Below are 22,013 nucleotides of genomic sequence, written 5' to 3'. Positions count from 1 at the left end.
GACCCTATCACTTTTTTACCTAGCTTTCTCTTAAACGGTTTCAAAGAACTTGGACATTTATCGAACAATTCCCTTGATTATGTATTCCAATCTCTTACTCATCTTTCTACAAATGAATACTTGCCTCCATTTGTCCTCGTGAATTCCAAATTTATCTTCATACTATGATCTTTCCTTTCCTATTTTTAATTTCCTGTGCACAATTTTATGTATTGTGAAGCCCGTTCAGGGATAAACTCTCTTGAGCTCTTTACTTTGTATCAATGTATTGCTTCAGTGAGAGGTGATTATAATGACTTTCCAAAATTTACGAAGTGATCAGCTGAGGGAACAATTTAACTTGTTTGTGCTACCTGTACTGCCTTCTAGTTTCCTTTGGTGCTACTTTGATAATTTCATTATTCAAATTGTAATTATAAATATGTTTATTTTAGTTCTATCGTATTTATTGATTCGTTTTTCCAGATTTCCTAGCATTCTACCTGAGGTGTTCCACAGATAATACCAGATTCAGAACTTACCGTTACGCTGAGAAGATAGGAGGGAATAGTGTATTACCTTTGGAAGGGTGTCATGGTGGCGCCCCATGTGGGATGCTGCAGGTTGGTGCAGAGACCATCATAGCGCCTGTACTTGCCCGGTCTGCACTCCACGTTGGCCAAGAAAGGTGGACACACTTCACGGATGAGCGTCTTGGACGTGTCGATCAGGGGAAGTCCCTTCTCGATCTCCTCGTAGCTCAGACCGTACCTGGAACAATACAACAATCGTTAGAACTTGCAGAATGTGAAAAGTCATTAAAAAGTCACAGTTTAGTGTTTCGCTTATTTGACTGAATACAGAAATCTTTGTATTATGTGCATGTGCCTGCAACAAAAGAGTGTTTAAATATGGCTACACCACTGTCACTTCCCCTCGGCCGTCAGCTCATAGGCATTTCCTTTAACAATCCCCTGGTACACTTTTCTCATGAATGGTGAGACAGAGTAATTAAATTCGGTATAGTTCTTAGACTGACTAACAACTAAAGGAAAGATTTGCAGGAAGTATATCAACACCCAAAAATGAGTAAAATGGCATTAACACCCTCCAAATGTTTGAGAGAGAAATATTTTCTTCTTGAGAACTCATTTTAAGATAGAAGATACTTTTTTGGGGGGATACATTTGTAAATCCTTATCTTAGGTACTAGTGTTATTAACTTGCACGAACAATGGTGTGAAATTTCCCTTTGGCAAAAGCAAATGAACATAAACATGTCTTTCGATAATTAAAACTGAAAATGATCACGATTAATTTATTAACAACTAACAAATCGTTTTCGAGAGGAACTTGGAGTCGACAAGTGACGGATTCAGTGTATCAAAGGTGGGAGACTGACTCAGGGCTCGTGAAACTACCATGAATGGGATAATCAGTCCTCTAGAGTATAATCAGATCGGGGGCGTTATTGATAGAAGAGCCTTCTCTACGTCTCTCAGTCATGACCATCAATCAATACTTCACATCACAGCCTGCAATATCACATCAACCATCTATACTCTAACGTCCCTCTTTGATAATATGTCTCTGATTCATAGGCCATCAATCAATAATTCGCATCACAGCCTGCAAGATCACATCGACAATCTCTAATCTAACGCCCCTCTTTGATAATATGTCTCGCAGTCATGGCCATCCATCAATACTTCACATCACAGCCTGAAAGGTGAGATCGACAATCTGTACACTAACGCCCCTCTTGGTAATATGTCTCTCAGTCATAGGCCATTAATCGATACTTCACACCACAGCCTGCAAGATAACATCGACCATCTGTACTCTAACACTCATCTTTGGTAATATGTCCCTCACTCATGGCTATCCATCAGTACTTCACATCACGGCCTGCACGGTTGCTAGGTAACATCCCGTCACACATAAGATATATTGATGTTTCGTAACGTAATGTCTTCTGTGAAAACTTTACGTCAACTTGTTGCAGAATTATGATTTTTTAAAATGTGATTTGTTGCTATTTATTTTCCTGTTCGTGAATTAACAAATTTATTTAGATGATTTTAAGCATACATTTTGTCGTAGTTGCTCTTGAAATGTGAGCAAAGCTTTCTAATTTTGGAACAAATAGTTTCTTAGGTATGAACGTACACATTTGCAAGTTTCACGTCCAGATGTCCGTACTGCCTTTGGCATTTTAGTGAAAATCTCTTTTATTCTCCATGGCGATGTGAACAGATAGTACGAGGCCAGGGGTACCAACTTATGAGCCAGAAGGAACCTTTCCTGGGTCTAACATGTCTTCCGCTAAGCTGTAGCAGTTGACATAATACAGTGAGAGTGGAAATAAAATGAAATGGCGTATGGCTTTTAGTGCCGGGAGTGTCCGAGGACATGTTCGGCTCGCCAGGTGCAGGTCTTTCGATTTGACACCCGTAGGTGACCTGCGCGTCGTGATGAGGATGAAATGATGATGAAGACGACACATACACCCAGCCCCAGTGCCAGTGAAATTAACCAATGATGGTTAAAATTCCCGACCCTGCCGGGAATCGAACCCGGGACCTCTGTGACCAAAGGCCAGCACGCTAACCATTTAGCCATGGAGCCGGACAGTGAGAGTGGAGAGCATTGCTCACAGAGGAATGTAGTTATTTGTTGTCAGATTTTCTCCGGATATTGTAATGTTTCTCTGAGAGGAACAAGCGTGTTTTCTCTCGGCAGTTATGATGCATGTCGCTGTCCTCTCTGCATACGAAAAGGTTGTCCTATCCATCATAGATTTAGAGCCAGTTCCAAGGCGGGTGATGTATCGTGTTGTTGGCTGCCACAACCGATGTCTCAGTAGCGAACAAGCTACTGCTAGTTTATTGCTGACAAAATTTCGTTGCTTGACTTCGAAAACGTTGTAGCCCCACTTTCAAACGAATATAATGCTGTAATAATAATAATAATAATAATAATAATAATAATAATAATAATAATAATAATAATAATAATAATAATAATAATAATAATAATAATAATAATAATAATAATAATAATAATAATAATAATAATAATAAATGATATTATATTATATTATATTATATTATATTATATTATATTATATTATATATTATTATTATTATTATTATTATTATTATTATTATTATTATTATTATTATTATTATTATTATTATTATTATTATTATTATTTACAGGGCAGTTGTTTTCCCGGAAGCATTACATGCCTCATAAATTACATCTGTTGGAGGACACTCTAAAATTGATAAAATTCCTAGGAAAATATATGGCCCCAGCCATGAGAGTAAAATGTATATGGATTACAAGAAAAAAGTACAGACCTGTACACAGAATCAGAGAATCCGGTAAGTGTACTGATTCCGAACGTAGGAGACGCTTGAAATTCTGTGGTCACATCTGTAGAATGGGCAGTAACAGATTTACTTGACATTTTGAACTTACTGATGAGATAAACAAATCCTAACTTCCAAATTCGAAATTTGGCAGACCTTAAGAAACTGCTGATAATTTCGCTCCGTTGAGCAGATGTTTTTCCACAAATGAACAGCTCAATCACAGCGAGCTTGACCTCTTTCCAGAAGACTAGCCACGCACTTATGGAAAGTTTCGTAACGTCAAGGAACTAGAGTTAAATTGAGTTAGCGTGTGTCCTGGCCTCAGCAATTCATGGGCCATGAAAAAGAAAACCGAATTTATTTCTTGTAGTATGCTACACCTACTTGGGCATCTTGAAATACTACCGGCGGATCGAATTCCCTAACCCAAGACTCAGAAGCCAGTGCCCTACCATATGACCCACTTAGGCTGGTGTAAATGGACATTCTTCTTCTTGCGTTCCGGCCTTCTAAGGACCACGTTACAATTTCAGTTCTTCCTCCATAGTTCTTTCCTTTACTTCCAGTATTCTTTCATTGTTTCACTGTGCTTCTTTTTCCTGACTTCAGTCCACTTTGTGCCTGTTTTCTTTTCCTTCCTCCCTTGGAATCCTTCCATTTGTAAGACTTTCTTCCTAAAAATCTTTCTTTCCAATAATTCTTCTTCTCGTATGTTGTAAATGGACATTATTTTTATTATTGTTATTGTTATTGGCTTCAATTCCCACTACATTTACGGTTTTCGGAGACGCCCAGGTGCTGGAATTTGGTCCCACAGGAGTTCTATTACGTGCTAGTATATCTACCGACACAAGGCTGACGCATTTGAGCACCTTCAAATACCACCGGACTGTGCCACGCGAAGTTGGGGTCAGAAGGCCAGCGCCTCGACCGTCTGAACCACTCAGCTCGGAATTACCGGTATTATTATTATTATTATTATTATTATTATTATTATTATTATTATTATTATTGCCAGCACCGTAGTGTAGGAATAGCGTGGCTGCCTGTTACCCGGAGGCCCCGGTTTCGATTCCCGGCAAGTGATCTGAGGGCTGATCTGAGCCTACATGATTACAATTGAGGAGCTAACTGACAGTGAAATAGCGGCCCCAGTCTAAAAAGCTGAGAATAACGGCCGAGAGGACTCGTCGTGTCGATCACACGACACCTCCTAATTTGCAGACGTTTGGAGTGAGCAGCAGTCGCTTGATAGGCCAAGGCCCTTCGTCGCTGTTGTGCCATGGGTTTTGGTTTTATTATTTATTATTATTAGTAATATTCATCGTTAAGGCCACTAAGACCGCGAGATTTCAACTGTTTATCTTCCTGCGGGCCCACCAGTTTTTCGTTTCGTTGTGTGCTTTCTTCCATGCATCAGAATGGGCATTCTTCAGTCGAGCTGGACTTCTTCTAGGTGAAGCTGTCTAAGTTTGTGTTTGAGTGGTGATCTGAGTTGAATCTCTGTTTATGCGATTCAATACTTTAAAAGATCTTTATAGATCTCCACCAGCTAAGGAGGAATTATTTTGATGCATCTGAAGCAGGATAACAAACGGTTACAGAGTTTTCCAGTTGGCAGTCTGAAGAGATGAGCGTAAATATTATCCTTCTTTACCGGATTACGCTTGGTATCTTTTCGGTGTGGGTACATATTTCCAAGTTGCTCCGAAGTCTGTAAACACCATCTTTGAGATTGGGACCAAGAACTTTTAGGATAATCTTCCTTACCTTAATTGCCAGTTTTTCAAGCAGGCTGTGCGTTCGAAGTGTTGAACATTCTACTGCATATTATGCTTCAGGTCTAATTTCAGTCTGATAATGTCGAACTTTTGCATTTCGAGAGATGGACTTTTAGTTATATAAGTTTCGAGTGAGTCGGAAGGCATTTTCAAACTTGTTGATAGAAGAAGTGGGTTTTGGTATAAGAGATTTTGAGGCCAATCTTAACTGCGCATTCATGCAGGTAATTGATTTGTTGAGTAGTTCAGGAGAGGAAGTAAGGAGAGCGAGTTCTTCTTCTTCTTCTTCTTCTTATTGTCCTACTACTTGGTTGAATTGTCAGCGTTGAGACCTTCGGTTCAGAGGGTCTCGGGTTCGGTTCTGAGATATAAAGGGTCACGTAAAGCTGGAGGTGCCGTTGCTATGATCACGTCATCGACGGTAAAATAAAACTGGAAGTTCTGTGGCTGGTTCACGATATCAACAATCACGTGAAACTTGAAGTTGTTGTTTCGTTTTTTTTCTCGTTGAAATAGGCTTGAGCACGAGACCTTCACAGCGCTCGGTCACTCAGCTAATTGTTGGACCGTAAAAAGGACCCGGCCTAGTCATTAAGGTTATTGTGCCAAGGGAGCGCAACCTTTGAGTGTTGTCTTGTCAGCGGAGTTTCGCCATTAGAAGACAATTTGTTTACATTTTATTTACGGAAAGTGATCTTCCTAACGCCGGTCGTTAGAAATCAAGGATGCGCGCACTGCATTGTTTTGAAATATGTCAGTTCACAGTGAATGTACGTTGGGTTGCATAACCTGTAGGTCAAGGAGATTGGCCGTCTACACGTCCAGTGTCATCTGCTCGTACTCTGCTCTCACTTGGGCAAAGGAGCCAAAGGGTAAATCGTGGTGACTCACACTTTGTGAACACAAAGTTTTGACCATGGGGTCTATAACCAGATTTCTCACTCTCATCCTGCAGCCCGTTGTCAACGTTTGTTCTCTTCCGAGAATGCTTATTTCTTTACACGCTCATTCTCCAAAGAGGTTGATCTCTTTTTGTTTCTTCTATAATGAAAGATTCCGTCGACCATTGAAAACGAAGGAAGGAGAGTTTAGACTTAGGAGGAATAAAGTATTGCAAGGACGAAGGAAATGAAAGAATGTCAGACACAATTAGAAAGTGGAGAATTACCTTTTTGGTCATATATTGGGGATAGATAACAGCAGATTGACAAAACAAGTGTTTAACCATAGAGCAAGAATGGCAACCAGAGGATCCAAGGAGTAAAAAAAAAATATGACAGGGATTGGAATAACAGACGATGTAATACAAGACAGAACAACTTTCAGAAGATAAAAAAATGTCAAGCGTTTCCAGGAGGAGGAGAAGAGGAAATGTAATAATAAGATATAGACGCGAGAGAGGAGGAAGGGGCAAAGTGAAAGGATGAAGTCAAGATGAATGCACAAGGTTACTTTCTGTGGCCCTTAAATGAATAAAATCGACAAGAAGAAATGTTTCATAAGCTCTTCTACTCATGTATTAAAAATTATTATCACTGATAATTTACATGCTGTTAATGCCAGATTGATTAGGAAACCCCCAGTCTAATCTAGAGTCCGGATTTTTGGACACTGATAGGTTAGAATTCAAACTTACTGAAGCGGGTAACAAGCATATGCTATGTTCTTGCATAAATTTTAGGGGTAAGGCCCATCAGAACCCCTAGAATTTATGTTATTCTCTCTACATAACGCAAGAACGGGCTGGTCTACACCTCCTGATAAGCAAATTCGTTTGCATTCTAACCTATAAACCAAACCAAACCAAACCAAACCCCATGGCACTACAGCCCTTGAAAGGCCTTGGCCTACCAAGCGTTCGCTGCTCAGCCCGAAGGCCTGCAGATTACGAGGTGTCGTGTGGTCAGCACGACGAATCCTCTCGGCCGTTATTCTTGGCTTTCTAGACCGGGGCCGCTATCTCACCGTCAGATAGCTCCTTAATTCTAATCACGTAGGCTGAGTGGACCTCGAACCAGCCCTCAGGTCCAGGTAAAAATCCCTGATCTGGCCGGGAATCGAACCCGGGGCCTCCGGGTGAGAGGCAGGCACGCTACCCCTACACCACGGGGCCGGCATTCTAACCTATACCTGACTAAAATCTGCACTCTACTACTAATAATTTTGTGAATATGAACAGTGAGCAAGACATGAAAATAAGCATCTTCAAGATTACACTGATTTTTGCTGATGGTAATCTAGACCTAGAAATTACCCGCCGAATTCAGGCTGCCTGGTCTAACTAGAAAAGGTTGTCTGGTGTACTCTGTGACAGTATACTAAACATTCGAATAAAGAGGAAAGCCTCTAAATGTGCAGTGAGACCTGCAATGCTATATAGCCGAGAAACTTCACCAAGAGTGCTGTCAAAATGTAAGCGGCTGCAGTATCTGAAATGAAGATGCTGAGATGGATGTGTGGGGGTTACGAGGAAGGAACACACCAAGGACATCATTATATGAGGCAGCGTTAAAGTGAAAGGTCCAAGAAAGTTCGCTCGGGTATGGCCACATTAAGCGCAGGGATGAAAATTATGTGGGACGGAGACTGCTTGTCATGGAGGTGGAAGGTAGGAGGGAGAGAGGTAGACCCAGAAGAACATGGGTGGATTGTGTGCGGGAGGAGCTCAAGGAAAATAAGTTAAGTGAAAATGCTGTTTGGAACCGAGGGAAATGGAAACGACTTGTCAAGAATGTCGACCCCACATGAACGGGAAAAGAAGAAGAATATTGCACTGATTTCAATTTAGTTTATGAATCAGTCATCAGTGATCTGCATTTAGAACTGTCGCCCAGGTGACAGATTTGCTATCAATTGTTTAACCTAGCTTCTTCTTAAACATTTTCAAAGAACGTGGAAGTTTATCGAACATATCCCTTCGTAATTTATTCCAATCCCTTACTCCGCGTCGTATAAGTCAATTTTTGCCCCAGTTTGAATTCCAACTTTATCTAATTTAAGAGAAACGTGAGAAAATAGAATGCAGGTGAGACATTTCAGGTATTGAGAGTATTTATCTTGCCATGGTGGCGAGAGAACTCAAATTAAGGTGTATAAATGCTCTAATTCAGTGAGTGTTTCAGTATTCGTTCCTGAAAGAACACCATCATATTGTATCAAATCACACTCAAATATCTAGGCATGTGTAAACATTTATGTTTAAATACGCAGGAACTTGAATTCTGGAACTTAAGATTTGATAGAATATGATGATGTTTCTTCAAGAACAAAAAATGTCATTCTATTTTAAGTAAGTTGTTTCTTTTTGAATGTTAATACTGTTACGGCACGTTTTATTTTTCTGATGGTTTATAAATTTATTATTCAAAATTAGTTTCAGCAAACTGAAGAACCTAACAGTAAAATAAATAAAAAATAAATAAATAAATAAATAAATAAATAAATAAATAAATAAATAAATAAATAAATAAATAAATAAATAAATAAATAAATAAATAAATAAATAAATAAATAAATAAATAAATTCCTGTTTCAATCAATGCTATGCTGTAAGTGAGTTTCCCGAAAACATTACCTTCAATTATTTTTTTTTTTGGCTACCTTTGGGGAGGAAACTCCCCAGACTTCGTACTTTAGTTACGAGGAATTGCGTGGAAGGTTATGAGAATGATTGGTGGTACAAGGAATTGGGGACAGTGAAAATGGGGCGTTTGGCTAAGATAGGATAGTATGCGCCGTGTGAAGGCTTGCTGATGAACAGCTTGTATAGAAGAACAATGGTTCGACTTCAAGGAGTAGAAAATGGTGGTAATTATTTTTAAGGACAAATTTAGATGGCCATACCCTCTTAGCTCTATTCAGGAGAGAAAAAGTAGACACGAAGATACCAGAAAAAGTTTGCGAAGGCCGGCGAAGGGCATGACAGTACTGCCTATTCATAAGTTATGAATTTCATTATGGTCCGTATTGACCGTTGATCACTATCAAGGATAGAGGAAGGTCCAGCTATTCAATACAGTTAGCTGTCCTATATAATTGGTACTAGTTTTGACCCCACATACATTGGGTCATCTTCAGCCTTAGATTCTAATTGGAAACATATGTTTACATACAACCAGTGTGTATGTTGAGTATTCAGCCTGAAGTCTAGTTCGATCCTCAAGAGAACTGCTAACAACTGTCATATATGGCCTAGGCAACACTGAAGAGGCATACAAGGGAAACTAGGGGTGAGGTAGTTTCCCGTTGCTTTCCTCACCGAGCCAGAAGTTGTTATTACATATCAGTCAGCAAAGCCCACTGAAATGCATGCACCAACCGACCCTATGAGTGACATTTTCACACCATTCATAGCAGGGACTGGCTGCATAAGGAATGGCATTACTAGTATCACTCATACCTCGGTCACTTTCATACTGTCAAAGCTAAGGATGAGACTGAGACAGGTCAATGAAAGTAACCAATTTATTCTAGCCCATACCAGAAGACATAGTTCACTATAAACAATACATATTGCCCTCAAAGGCACATACAACAAGTAATAAGGAATATAATTTACGTATGTATTAATTTAAAATCTAAGTCTAAAAAATTGATGAAGTGTGACCACACATTTAAGATTGAAACCAAAATGACACATCAAAACTGATACAGTTTGTGTTGAACAATGTTACTATAAGAACGATGACATGGTTCAACACCAACTGCAGCAGTTTTGATCTGTCATTTTGGTTTCAATCTTAAATGTGTGGTCACACTTCATCAACTTTTTAGACTTAGATTTTAAATTAAGACAAACTAAATTATATTCTTTATTATTGGTTGAACGTAAACATATGTTTCCAATTAGATCAGGGCTGAAGACAACATATGTAGGGTCGAAACTAGTACAAATTATATAGGACACTATATTAAGCTAACGGTATTGAATAGGTAGACCTTCCTCTATCCTCTGATAATTACTGCCTATGTCCGGCCAATCTAGTGCCTTAAAGTGGAAAGAAAACGGTAGATGACCAAGGGAGAGTGGATAGGACGAACTTTAACCTCAGGTAACGGATATGTTCCATTCCACCTCCCTTTCCTCACACACAAGACGGAGGTTAGACCTAGATTTTCATAATTTCAGTATAAGGGACGTAACATTTGTTCCAGATAGAAGATTATGGACGGATTTAGTTCATCCACACAGGCTTTTAGAGTGAAGGTCGAAAGACATAACTGTCTGTAACGAGACCGCCTTTCTCCATTCCTCCCTAATTGCATCCTAGAAAAAGTCATAAGGGAATAGATATCGAGAATGACTGAAAATGAAGCTGAATAGGGAAGAATGCCCTCTTGTTGGATTGTCTAGCCTTCACAGATGAGATCGTCGATAACAGGCAACCCTCACACAGCCAAGAACCAAGTAGATGAGGTACAAATTGTTCTGGCCAAAATATAATTAGCAATTTCCTTTGAAGAAACAATATTTATAGACTCAGACAAAGCAGATGCAGGGACATATTATAACTCATTTTGAGGCAGATCCATCGCGTTCGTAAATTTAAATACTTGGGTGAATTCTTAGTCGCAAAGGAAATGAAAAGGAGGCTTTAATAGAAAGGGCGAATAGGATGGAAATTTAAACATTACTGGGCATTGGTCAGAACGCAGTGCCTTTTTGGAGCAGAAAAACCGATAAGAATGGCAGACTCAGACCTTGAAAAAGGAGATGAAGTTATTTCGAAAAATCTTGGGTCCAAAAGAAAGTAGCAATATGGCCAACATACTTTCTGGTTGAGATCGAAAGAGGAACTCTATAAAACTAACGAAGAAAATAGACCGAACTTTTATGGACATTAAAAGTATGGATCAAAAGAGGTCAGTTAACATTGTACACCTTCTACAAGAACAATGGAAAACGGAGCTTGAGTGGCTCACACAGGTGCACAAAGACCTAGCAGAAGTGGGTGTCAAAGAGGAAGAGATACGGGGCACAACAATATCTAGGAAAAATGTTGCGAGAGTGAGGGATGCACCCGGAAAGCTATCGGCCAAACCACGGAAAATCTCGGTGGAAGAAAGAGAAAGGAGAAGCCAAAGACTTGAGGATTTTTGGCGAGAGTGCAAAGAGAAGAGCCAGCCCTGTGGCGTAGGGATAGCGTGACTCCCTCTTACCTGGAGGCCCCGGGTTCGATTCCCGGCCAGGTCAGGGATTTTTACCTAGACCTGAGGGCTGGTTCGAGGTACACTCAACCTACGTGATTAGAATTGAGGAGCTGTCTGACGGTGAGATGGCGGCCCCGGTCTAGAAATCCAAGAATAACGGCCGAGAGGATTCGTCGTGCTGACCACACGACACCTCGCAATCTGCAGGCCTTCGGGCTGAGCAGCGGTCACTTGGTAGGCCAAGGCCCTTCAAGGGCTGTAGTGCCATGGGGTTTGGTTTGGTTTTGGGCAAAGAGAAGAGCAGGTAGATTGTGTACACATGGACGTTTTGATGAATGAGTGAATGAATGAAAATTATGAACATCTATGTAATACGGGCTGAATGGTTCAGAAGGTTGAGCACTGGCCTTCTGAGATCAAGTTGATGGGTTCGATTCCAGCTCAACCCGGTGATAATTGTAGGACCTGAAGTACGTCATCCTCGTGTCGGTAGATTTACCGGTTCTTAAAGCACTTTCGGGGTGAGATTCTTATACGTCAGTATTTCCGAAAAGCGTGAAAATAGTTTGCGTACCGTAAAGCCAGTAACGCTGTCCTGTACGTTAAGTGGCAGGAAGTCACGGAACTTGGCCAGGGACGGGATAAGGTGTGCCCAATTCCCCGGTTCGCGAATGGAACCACGCGAGGAGTTTCTACAGTGCGCTACGACTTTGTCTGGCAATTATTCATGTCCGCCTAATAGTCAGGGAGTCGGAGATACACGATGACCTTTATCTGAAAACCAACTACCTGACCGGGTTATGAACCATGGACTGGAACCAATAAACAATGGTAATTGCAGGGTGGATGTTATTCGTATACCGAGCTAGTTCTGAAAGTTGTCGGTCAACCACTAACCTTTACAGGGAGAAAGGAGTGGCGAGCCGAAGTACTGAAACTTGGGACATTTCAGTTTTACTACTCTTATGTATTGACGGACTTTATTGGTAAGGAGATCCTTCCAGTAATTTTTACCGGAAATCGTACGACCTCACCGCTACCAGGGTTTGCCTTTAGTGCAAATAAATGGAACGTCTAATACGTAGTACGTTGCTCATTCTCTGTGACCTTCATTTTTATATGGTTTTGAACATTATCAAACTTCAGCCCCGGAGATATGGGAACTAACCAGGAACCGAACCCGGTGTCCTTTGAACCGAATGCCACTAAGCTGAACATTCAGCCAAGCATCCGGCGTGCAACAGACAACCTCCATCGTCTTAATACTGAATACGAATCACAGGAAGGTGAGTTTGTCTTGTACTAACCAGGAGGAGGCAGTAATGAAGATATCAAGTGACGCAACTCTTGGGTGGAGTGTGAATTCCTCCACGTGTGCTGGGTTTAACGACCGTCAACTCCTTCCTTGACACTGTTCTACACAGGGCTCATTGCTCTCATCTTGTTCCACGCTGACAAACTCCACAAAGTGCCATGGTGACCACAAGGATCGAGCTCAGTCACACAATGTTTCTGGTTACCTGTAACAAACTCATTTTAATCACGCCTACAAGTGCTCCACTGATGTAATCTTGATCTCTTCCGACTCAGTTAGGTTTGTGAGAGAATGTCTTTGATGAAATGCGTGACTCGCAAGAAATAATTAAAACATTAACCTGAAGTTAACAAACCCAGGGTTACAGTATATTAAACATTCCTTGATGAAAGAAGGCCCGATAGCGCTAGACAATGTCTCCTTGTTATGTAATAATCTAACTAAGATTTCCAATCAAACTAAGGAGCTCGCAATTCAAATAATAACTTCCGAACTGATAACAGACACAGCTTTCTCTCCCGGGAGCACAACAATACATCCAAGGCCTGCTGCAAGGAAGTGTAACGCCTGAATAGGTTCCGTCACTCTAGTTGGGTGCGTTGTATTCCACATAGCGCGATTTGTGACTCGTAGCTGTAAGCTTGTGATCGATAGATAGTGGGATTGCCGTGGTTTCTCACTTTCACACTATAATAATGCTTCGCCAGTACCTTAATTAAGGCCAAGGTCCTCTCCTTCCCAGACATAGCTCTTTTCTACCATATCGTTACCAAAATCCTGCCTTAATTGGTGTGACGTTAAGCCACGAGAAAAAAAGAAGAAAAGAACCCCCAAAGTGATGTGAGGATAACGTAATCTCTTTAACTCACTCCTCAATGAATTATCAATAATCAGCATTTAGGGCTATCGCCCAGGTGGAAGATTCCCTATCAATTGTTTACCTAGCGTTTCCTTAAATGTTTTCAAAGAACTTAGAAATTTATCGAATATTTCTCTTGATAATGTATTCTAATCATTTATTCCTCGTCGTATAAGTGATTATTTGTCTCAATTTGTCTTGTTGAATTCCAACACTATCTCCATATTGTGATCTTTCATCTTTCATATTTTCATATTTTTAAAAGCTCCACTGACAGCCGGGAACATACCACTTAGTCGAGCATCTCGTCTCCTTATTCTCAAGTCTTACCAGCCTAAAGATTTCAACATTTTAGTAACACTACCCTTTCCTTTCCATCTTTTATAGTTCTCGTATCAAGTAGTCGTGATGTGGGTTCTATACACTGGAATCGTACTCCAATTGGTGCGTTACCAAAGACTTATACGCCCTCTCCTTTACATCCTTATTACAACCTCAAAATACTCTCATAATCATGTGAATAGATCTGTACCTTTATTTACAATACCGTTTATATGATTATCCCAATGAATATTAATCCTTATATTAACACCTAAGGGGCTGCCTGGCCGAGTCGTTAAAGGCGTGCTCGGTTCGCCCGCAAGGACGTGGGTTCGAATCCCCGTCAGGAAGTCGTAAAATTTACGAAACGAGATTTCCACTTCCGGAGGTGCACATGGCTTTGGGGTTCACTCAGCCTACACCAAAAATTAGTACCAGGTTAATTCCTGGGGGCAAAGGCAGCCGGACGTAGAGCTAACCACTCCACCCCATCATGTGCCAAGGTTACGGATAGTGGAAGCCTTTACCTTCAACCACTCCAAGGGCGTTCATGGCCTGCACGGAGATATTAACACCTAGGTACTTACAGTGATCCCCGTAAGGAATTTTCACCCCATAAACACAGTAATTAAAACTGACAGGACTTTTCCTCTTGGTGAAACTTAAACCTGACTTTTCATCCTATTTACCATCATACCACTATCCGCTGTCCATCTCACAGCATTGTTCACAATCCTGCAACTTATTTACTACTCTCTAGAGTATAACATCATCAAATAGTCGTTCTTAAGTCATATCCTTTATGTGTGTAAGAAAACAGAGGTTCAATGGTGGTCCCCTGCGGGACCCCCCTGATAATAAATACTTCACCTACTCTAATTCTCCGAGTTCTATTCTTTCTTACAAAAAAAAAATGATGCAACTGTGGACTCACTGAGCTAACCTTTAATTTCACCGTAGCAGATTGAAATCAATGATCTAAAACCCGTCCGAAACTTAACTGGAGAAAGAAGCAGTATTATCCTGGAAAAACACATTTGAAGTAGTTATAATGCTCCACCTGTTATAATTTTACATTCCTAACGTGACACTGAATCCTGCTAGTTTTCTTCCTAATCGACTTCATTGAAATACATTTGCAACTCTGACGTGAGATAATATTTCTTAGCACTTGCCTGGTGTAACAGCTAGCATCCAGCTCTTGAACGAAGTCATCACACTGATGAGTGAAGGGCCAACCAGAACCTCCGTTATTTGGGTCGCCAAGAGCAGAAAACTTGTTTACTTTCAAAAAGTGCACTTTACGTAAGAATGTAATGCAATGCTCGCCGACCTCACTGGTGGTGATGTGAAATATCCCATTTAGATATGTTCCCATACTGCTACCAGCCGCCACAGTGATACTGTTCTTTGGGTTATCAGTCCATAGACCAGCTCTTCATGCCATCCTGTCCTGTGTTAACTTTTTCATTTCAAAATAACTACTACATCTGATCTAATCTGTCTGTCATATTCATATCTTGGTATACCCCTACTGTTCTTACCGCCTACATTTCTCTCAAAAACTAACTGAACAAAACTTGAGTATCTAAATAAGTGTTTTATCATTCTGTCTCTTCTTCTGGTCGAATTTCACCAAATAGACATCCTCTCACCAATTCGATTCAGTATCTCTTCATTCGTGATTCAATATACCCATATCACCTTCAACATTCTTCTGTAACACCACATTTCAAAAGCTTCTATAATATTTATTTCTGAACTACTTATCGTCCATGTTTCACTTCCATATAACACCACATTCCAGACGAAAGTCTTCAGAAACGTCTTTCTAATTCCTACACGAATGTTCGAAGAAAGCAAATTCATTTCCTTAATTAAGAAAGGCCTTCCTTGCTTATGTAAGTCTGCATTTTTATGTCCTCCTTACTTCTGTCATCGTTAGTTATTTTATTACCCAATTCTACTTCCTCTAAGACTTCATTTTCTAATGTAATATTTTCTTCGTCACCAGAATTTATTCGACTGCACTCATTTACCTTTGTTTTGGATTTCTTTGTATTCATCTTCAAGATTGTGTCCATGCTATTCAGCACTTTCTACAGATCTTCTGCAGACTCAGATAAAATAACAATATTATCGGGAAATCTCAGAGTTTTGATTTTCTTTCCTTGGATTGTGATTCATTTTCGAAATTCTTCTTTGGTTTTCTTTATCGCCTGTAAACATTGAAAATAAGAGGAAGAAAAGCAGCCTTCAGTCACTTTTATAAACTCCTGCTGTTTTTTATATACTTAGATTCTTATCAATGCAAACTGATTCTTGTACAGATTGTATCGTCGATTATTATCATCTCCAGTTATCTGTGTGCAGTGTATGACCCTCTTCGATCCCTGCCAGTCTCATGGTCTTCTGCCTCGCATATTCTCCTGTTAATAGTCTTCTAAATTCACCATTGTCTTTGATTGGCCTTAGGATTTTTCCTTACTCTTTCTTTGTTATGCCCAAATAAGGAGCGCGATTGAACTTATCTAGCTGATGTGGTTGCCATTTTCTTCTCCCGGAATCTCTTCATCTTCTCACTGTGGCTTCTCTTGCGTTTTTATGACATTTTGTTGGTGGTAGCGCTTGGATGATGTTTAAAGCGGTGATTGTCGGCTAATTTTCTGAATCTAACACAATGCCATCTGTAATGCCTATTTCTTGAAGATCTTTTCAAACTTCGAGCAACCAATTGTTTGTAATTTTCACTGCTAGGGCTAGGTTCAGAATTCTTTTTGTCAATCTCTGATTACTCATTCTGAGAATGAAAATGAAAACCTGCAACCTGTTTTCCAGTCTTTGACCGGGTCAGGGATGTAATGAATGAAACATATATAGGCCGTTATTACAATGGGGTCTCCACTCCCAAGGTGATTTATTAATGAGTGATAAATGCTATGAAATGATAATGGAGAGTGTTGCTGGAATGAAAGATGACAGGGAAAACCGGAGTACCCGGAGAAAAACCTGTAACGCCTCCGCTTTGTCCAGCACAAATCTCACATGGAGTGACCGGAATTTGAACCACGGTATCCTGCTGTGAGAGGCCGACGCGCTGCCGTCTGAGCCACGGAGGCTTTCATTCTGAGAATATGTCCATAAAATTTCAAACGTCTTTTCCTAAATGTGTCTGAGATTTCCTCTGACACTTGGTACAGGTCATGAGATTTCCTTATCATCCAAATATCCCCTGGCCCAAAAATTTTCCTTAAGATTTTTCTTTCTTGATTTTCTACATCTTTAATCAATGATCTGCCCCCAATGATCAGTTTTTCACATGCACGTAGTGCTTCAGACTTGATTATGAACCTACTACGCTGTCGTAGCAGGGGGAGAGCTGATACTCCCACGTGGCGCGTCCCAGGTGGCGGATAGCGATGTTCTAACCGGCTTGCCGGCGGACTTGAGCGAAATAAAATGGCTCTCGAGGACCAAACACATAGCCTATTAGAGGCGGCTGATAAACAGAAACGGTAGAACAGGCAGAAACCATCTTGAGGCAACCTCTAAGGCTCATTACCTTACTTGCAACATCAAGATCGACAATTGGCGGTATCCACATTACTTTCAAACTTTTAGGATTTTCCGTATTATTATTATTATTATTATTATTATTATTATTATTATTATTATTATTATTATTATTATTATTATTATTATTATTATTTTCGTCTGGTGAATCTGGTCTCTTACATTTCAAACGGCTGAATTGTGTTTGCTATTCCTACGTTTTTCATATTTACACATTGCTTATTAGACATTACCCTGTAGCCTAATGGACTCCTGACAACATTCCTTCATACTTACTAACCGACCGCGACGAGGCAAGTCTCAGAGTTTAGATTTCTTCTCCTTGGATTGTGATTCGCTTTCTAAATTACTCTTTGATTTCCTTTACCGCATCTTCTAATGGCTAATGCGTGTATCAAATAAATGGGTTGCAATACGTGAATGCAATCTGGAACTAGGTGGTGGGAGTATTCTTTTCTGTCTTGAACAGGATTAAAGAAGGGCATTCCAGGAATCATTGATGGACAAGGGGAGTGTGTATGTGAGGATCTTCGAAGGGAAGAAGTATTCAGTCAGCAGGATGTAAAGATATGGTTACAAGGATAATGTCCAGATAGGGGAGGTGACTAATACTAAAGAAGAATTAAAATTTACCTTTGATAATAACGACATTTACAGTATTGTTTGCATGAAGGAGCAATACCAAATGAATGAAGAGTTTATAAAGTAGCCCGGTGTAAAGAAGAAAGGGTGATAGACATAAACCTGAAAATTACAGGCCAGTCAGTTTGACATACATGCAGGTAAGCCCTGGGAAAGCATTCTTTCTAATTATATTAAACATGTTTGCGAAGTTAATAACTAGTTCGGTAGAAGGCAGTTCGAGTTTAGGAAAAGTTATTCCACTGAACCTCAACTTGTAGGATCCAGAAAGGTATAGCAGATATCGTTGATGCAGGAGGTCAAATGGACTGTATCGCGATTGACCTATCTAAGGCATTTGACAGGGTAGATCTTGGGAGAGTACTGGCAAAAATGAGTTCAATTGGACTAGACAAAAGAGTGACTGAATGAATGGCTACATTTCTAGAAAATAGATCTCAGACAATTAGAGTAGGCTTCGCTTTACTGACCTATAATAATTAAGAGGGGGATTCCTTAAGGAAGTATTATTTGACCTTTATGTTTTCTTATATATATCAATGATATGTGTAAAGAAGTGCAATCAGAGACAAGGCTGTTTCCAGATGATGATATTCTGTACAGAGCAATAAATAAGTTACAAGATTGTGAGCAAATGAAAATGACCTTGATAATGCTGTGAGGTGGACAGCAGGCAATAGTATGATGATAAACGGGGTTAAAAGTCAGGTTGTGGGATTCACAAATGGGAAAAGTCCTCTCAGTTTTAATTACTACGTTGATGGGGTGAAAGTTCCTTTTGGGGATCACTGTAAGTACCCAGGTGTTAATATAAGGAAATATCTTCACTGGGGTAAGCACATAAATGGGATTGTAAATAAAGTGTACAGATCTCTGCACATGGTTATGAGGGTATTTAGAGGTTGTAGTAAGGATGTAAAGGAGAGGGCATATAAGTCTCTGGTAAGACCCCAACTAGTGTATGGGACCCACACCAGGATTACTTGATTCAAGAAATTGGAAGAAATCTAAGGAAAAGCAGATCGATTTGTTCTGGTTGATTTCCGATAAAAGAGTGGCGTCACAAAAATGTTGCAAAGTTTGGGCTGGGAAGAATTAGGAGAAAGAAGACGAGCTGTTCGAATAAGTGGTATGTTCCGAGCTTTCAGTGGAGAGATGGCGTGGAATGACATTAGTAGACGAATAAGTTTGAGTGGCGTCTTTAAAAGTAGAAACGATCACAATATGAATATAAAGTTGGAATTCAAGAGGACAAATTGGGACAGATATTCATTTATAGCAAGGGAAGTTAGGGATTGGCATGACTTACCAAGGGAGATGTTCAATAAATTTCCAATTTCTTTGAAATCATTTAAGAAAAGGCTAGGAAAACAAGAGATAGGGAATTTGCCACCTGGGCGACTTCCCTAAATGCATTTGAGTAGGAATTGATTGAATGTTTAGCCTTAAAATGTTCACGGTAATCAGTAAACAGCGTTATCACTCTGCGTAGGATAGGCTGTCACAGAACAAGTACCTACGATGCTGGCTAAAACACTCTATTTATAGAAAACCACAACAGCAGCATCTTTGGTGACCAAGGCCTACGGTAACGACTAAAGTGACGTCTCTGACGGTACACACACTATTTATACAAATCCACAGCAGCAGCATCTTTGGCGACCAAGGCCTGCGGTAACGACTAAAGTGACGTCTCTGACGGTACTCACTCTATTTATACAAATCTACAGCCGCAGCATCTTTGGCGACCAAGGCCTACGGTAACGACTAAAGTGACGTCTCTGACGGTACTCACTCTATTTATACAAATCCACAGCAGCAGCATCTTTGGCGACCAAGGCCTACGGTAACGACTAAAGTGACGTCTCTGACGGTACACACTCTACTTATAGAAATCTGCAGCAGCAGCATCTTTGGCGACCAAGGCCTACGGTAACGACTAAAGTGACGTCTCTGACGGTACACACTCTACTTATAGAAATCTGCAGCAGCAGCATCTTTGGCGACCAAGGCCTACGGTAACGACAATGTGACGTCACAGATGTAGAAATAGAAACCAGGATGGGTACTGCATTATTATTATTATTATTATTATTATTATTATTATTATTATTATTATTATTATTATTATTATTATTATTATTATTTAATGTGTGTCTGACAAGTGTCTTTCATTTTCCCAATCCGTTTGCCATCCAGGGTTGGTTTTACCCTTGCACTCAGCGAGAGATCCTACCTCTATACCTCAAGGGCAGTGTCCTGGAGCCTGAGACTTTGGCTCGCGGTATACAACTGGGGAGGACCAGGACTCGTCCAGGTGGCCTCACCTGCTGTCCTGCCCAGGGGCCTTCTGGGGAGGGGGGATGGAAAAATCGGAAGTGATAGACAAGGAAGAGGGAAGGAAGCCACCGTGGCCTTAAGTCAGATACGATGGAGGAGAAGTGGAAAATCACGGAAAGCCACTTCGAGAATGGTTGAGGTGGGAATCAAACCCCTTCCACTAAGTTGACCTCCCGAGGCAGATTGGACCCTGTTCCAGCCCTCGTCCCACTTTTCATATTTTGTGGCAGAGCCAGGGGTAGCAGCTGATCACACCAACATCTACACCACAGAGGCGGACGACAAGTGTCTTACAGGCTGAGGGCTGTGTTATGGACAGCGATTCAAGTCTCGCCAAGTCACTGACTAGCTAACGGTTGGATGAATTGGAGAAACTAGCGACATGAAGATGAATCAGCACGAGGCAGGTCTGATACTGGAGTCGCTGAAGCGAGAGGGATCAAACCAGATTGTTTAGAGTTAAACTGTTTCTAAGTACGCTCTGCTAATTCGAATTGCTCTCCATAAATTGTCAGCCTTCATTGATCACGAAACTGCTCTTCCATCAGTCACCACTCTGAGCTTGTGTTTAACGTTCCTCCCGAGGGTGGCGGCGGTAGAGAACCCTTGACTGTCACAGGAGGCGCTAAAAGGGGCCGCAGGGGCTATTAGCTTGAGAGCGTGGGTTGGCGACCACGGGTCGATTACCTGGGTCTTGACATTTCTTGCACTTCTGCCAGGCTCCTTACTTTCATCTACTCTATCTGACCTCCCTTGGCCAACTCCTTTTCTTTTGCGATCCCGCCAGTATTACGTGTAGAGGTCTTCTGGCCGATATCAAGGCCGTGCTCAGGGGGAAGGTTAGGGGGCGGGTCAAACTCCCTCCGAAATAAAAGTGAACTCGACAAATTTTAACAGTATATACGGGTTCTAATCCGCCTAAAATAAAAATATTTTGTAAAAAAAGCAAAAATAAACAAGTGAATTGAACCTATCAAATCTGTCTTATATCAACACCCTCTAATTATAGAAATCCACAGCAGCAGCAGCTTTGGCGACCAAGGCCTACGGTAACGACTAATGTGACGTCACTGTCGGTACACACTGTATTTATAGAAATCTGCAGCAGCAGCATCTTTGGCGACCAAGGCCTACGGTAACGACTAATGTGACGTCACTGTCGGTACACACTGTATTTATAGAAATCCACAGCCGCAGCATCTTTGGCGACCAAGGCCTACGGTAACGACTAATGTGACGTCACTGTCGGTACACACTGTATTTATAGAAATCCACAGCCGCAGCATCTTTGGCGACCAAGGCCTACGGTAAAGAATAATGTGACGTCACCTCCATCACATATTTTGTCGCGTTATGTTACACAAATTTTCTAGTGACCCCCAGCCATAGGACGTAACTCTGATCATCGATTTGCTTTTAACCTGAGTTATGAATGACACTTAACCCCTAGCTTCACAAGTAGGCGAAGGAAGTTTCACATGCTTACGTTGATTTATGGAACTCTGAAGAAAAATCTACCCAAAAACATGTCTTCAAAATAGCATTTATTATCCTCGTTCCATAATTGTAACACTCGATCTGGCACTTCCCTTGCTATTCCCATCAACCACTCTTCAATGTATAATAGATCCTTCGTTGTGGCTGGGTCACGACTTTGGAATTCACTTGCAGCT

General features: G+C 40.7%; 1 protein-coding gene across 1 annotated transcript in view; it reads right to left on the bottom strand.

The window, feature by feature from the left end:
- The window catches only part of cysu (Curly Su), a 231,237-nt gene that overhangs the window by 71,091 nt on the left and 138,133 nt on the right, over positions 1–22,013 (bottom strand). The window contains exon 6 of the mRNA XM_068227559.1: positions 559–750. Within this exon, the coding sequence (XP_068083660.1) occupies positions 559–750 (192 nt within the window). The remainder of the gene's footprint in view (positions 1–558; positions 751–22,013) is intronic.

Source organism: Anabrus simplex, chromosome 1 (assembly GCF_040414725.1).
Source record: "Anabrus simplex isolate iqAnaSimp1 chromosome 1, ASM4041472v1, whole genome shotgun sequence".
NCBI lineage: Eukaryota > Metazoa > Arthropoda > Insecta > Orthoptera > Tettigoniidae > Anabrus > Anabrus simplex.
This window is presented reverse-complemented; position numbering and strand designations above follow the sequence as displayed.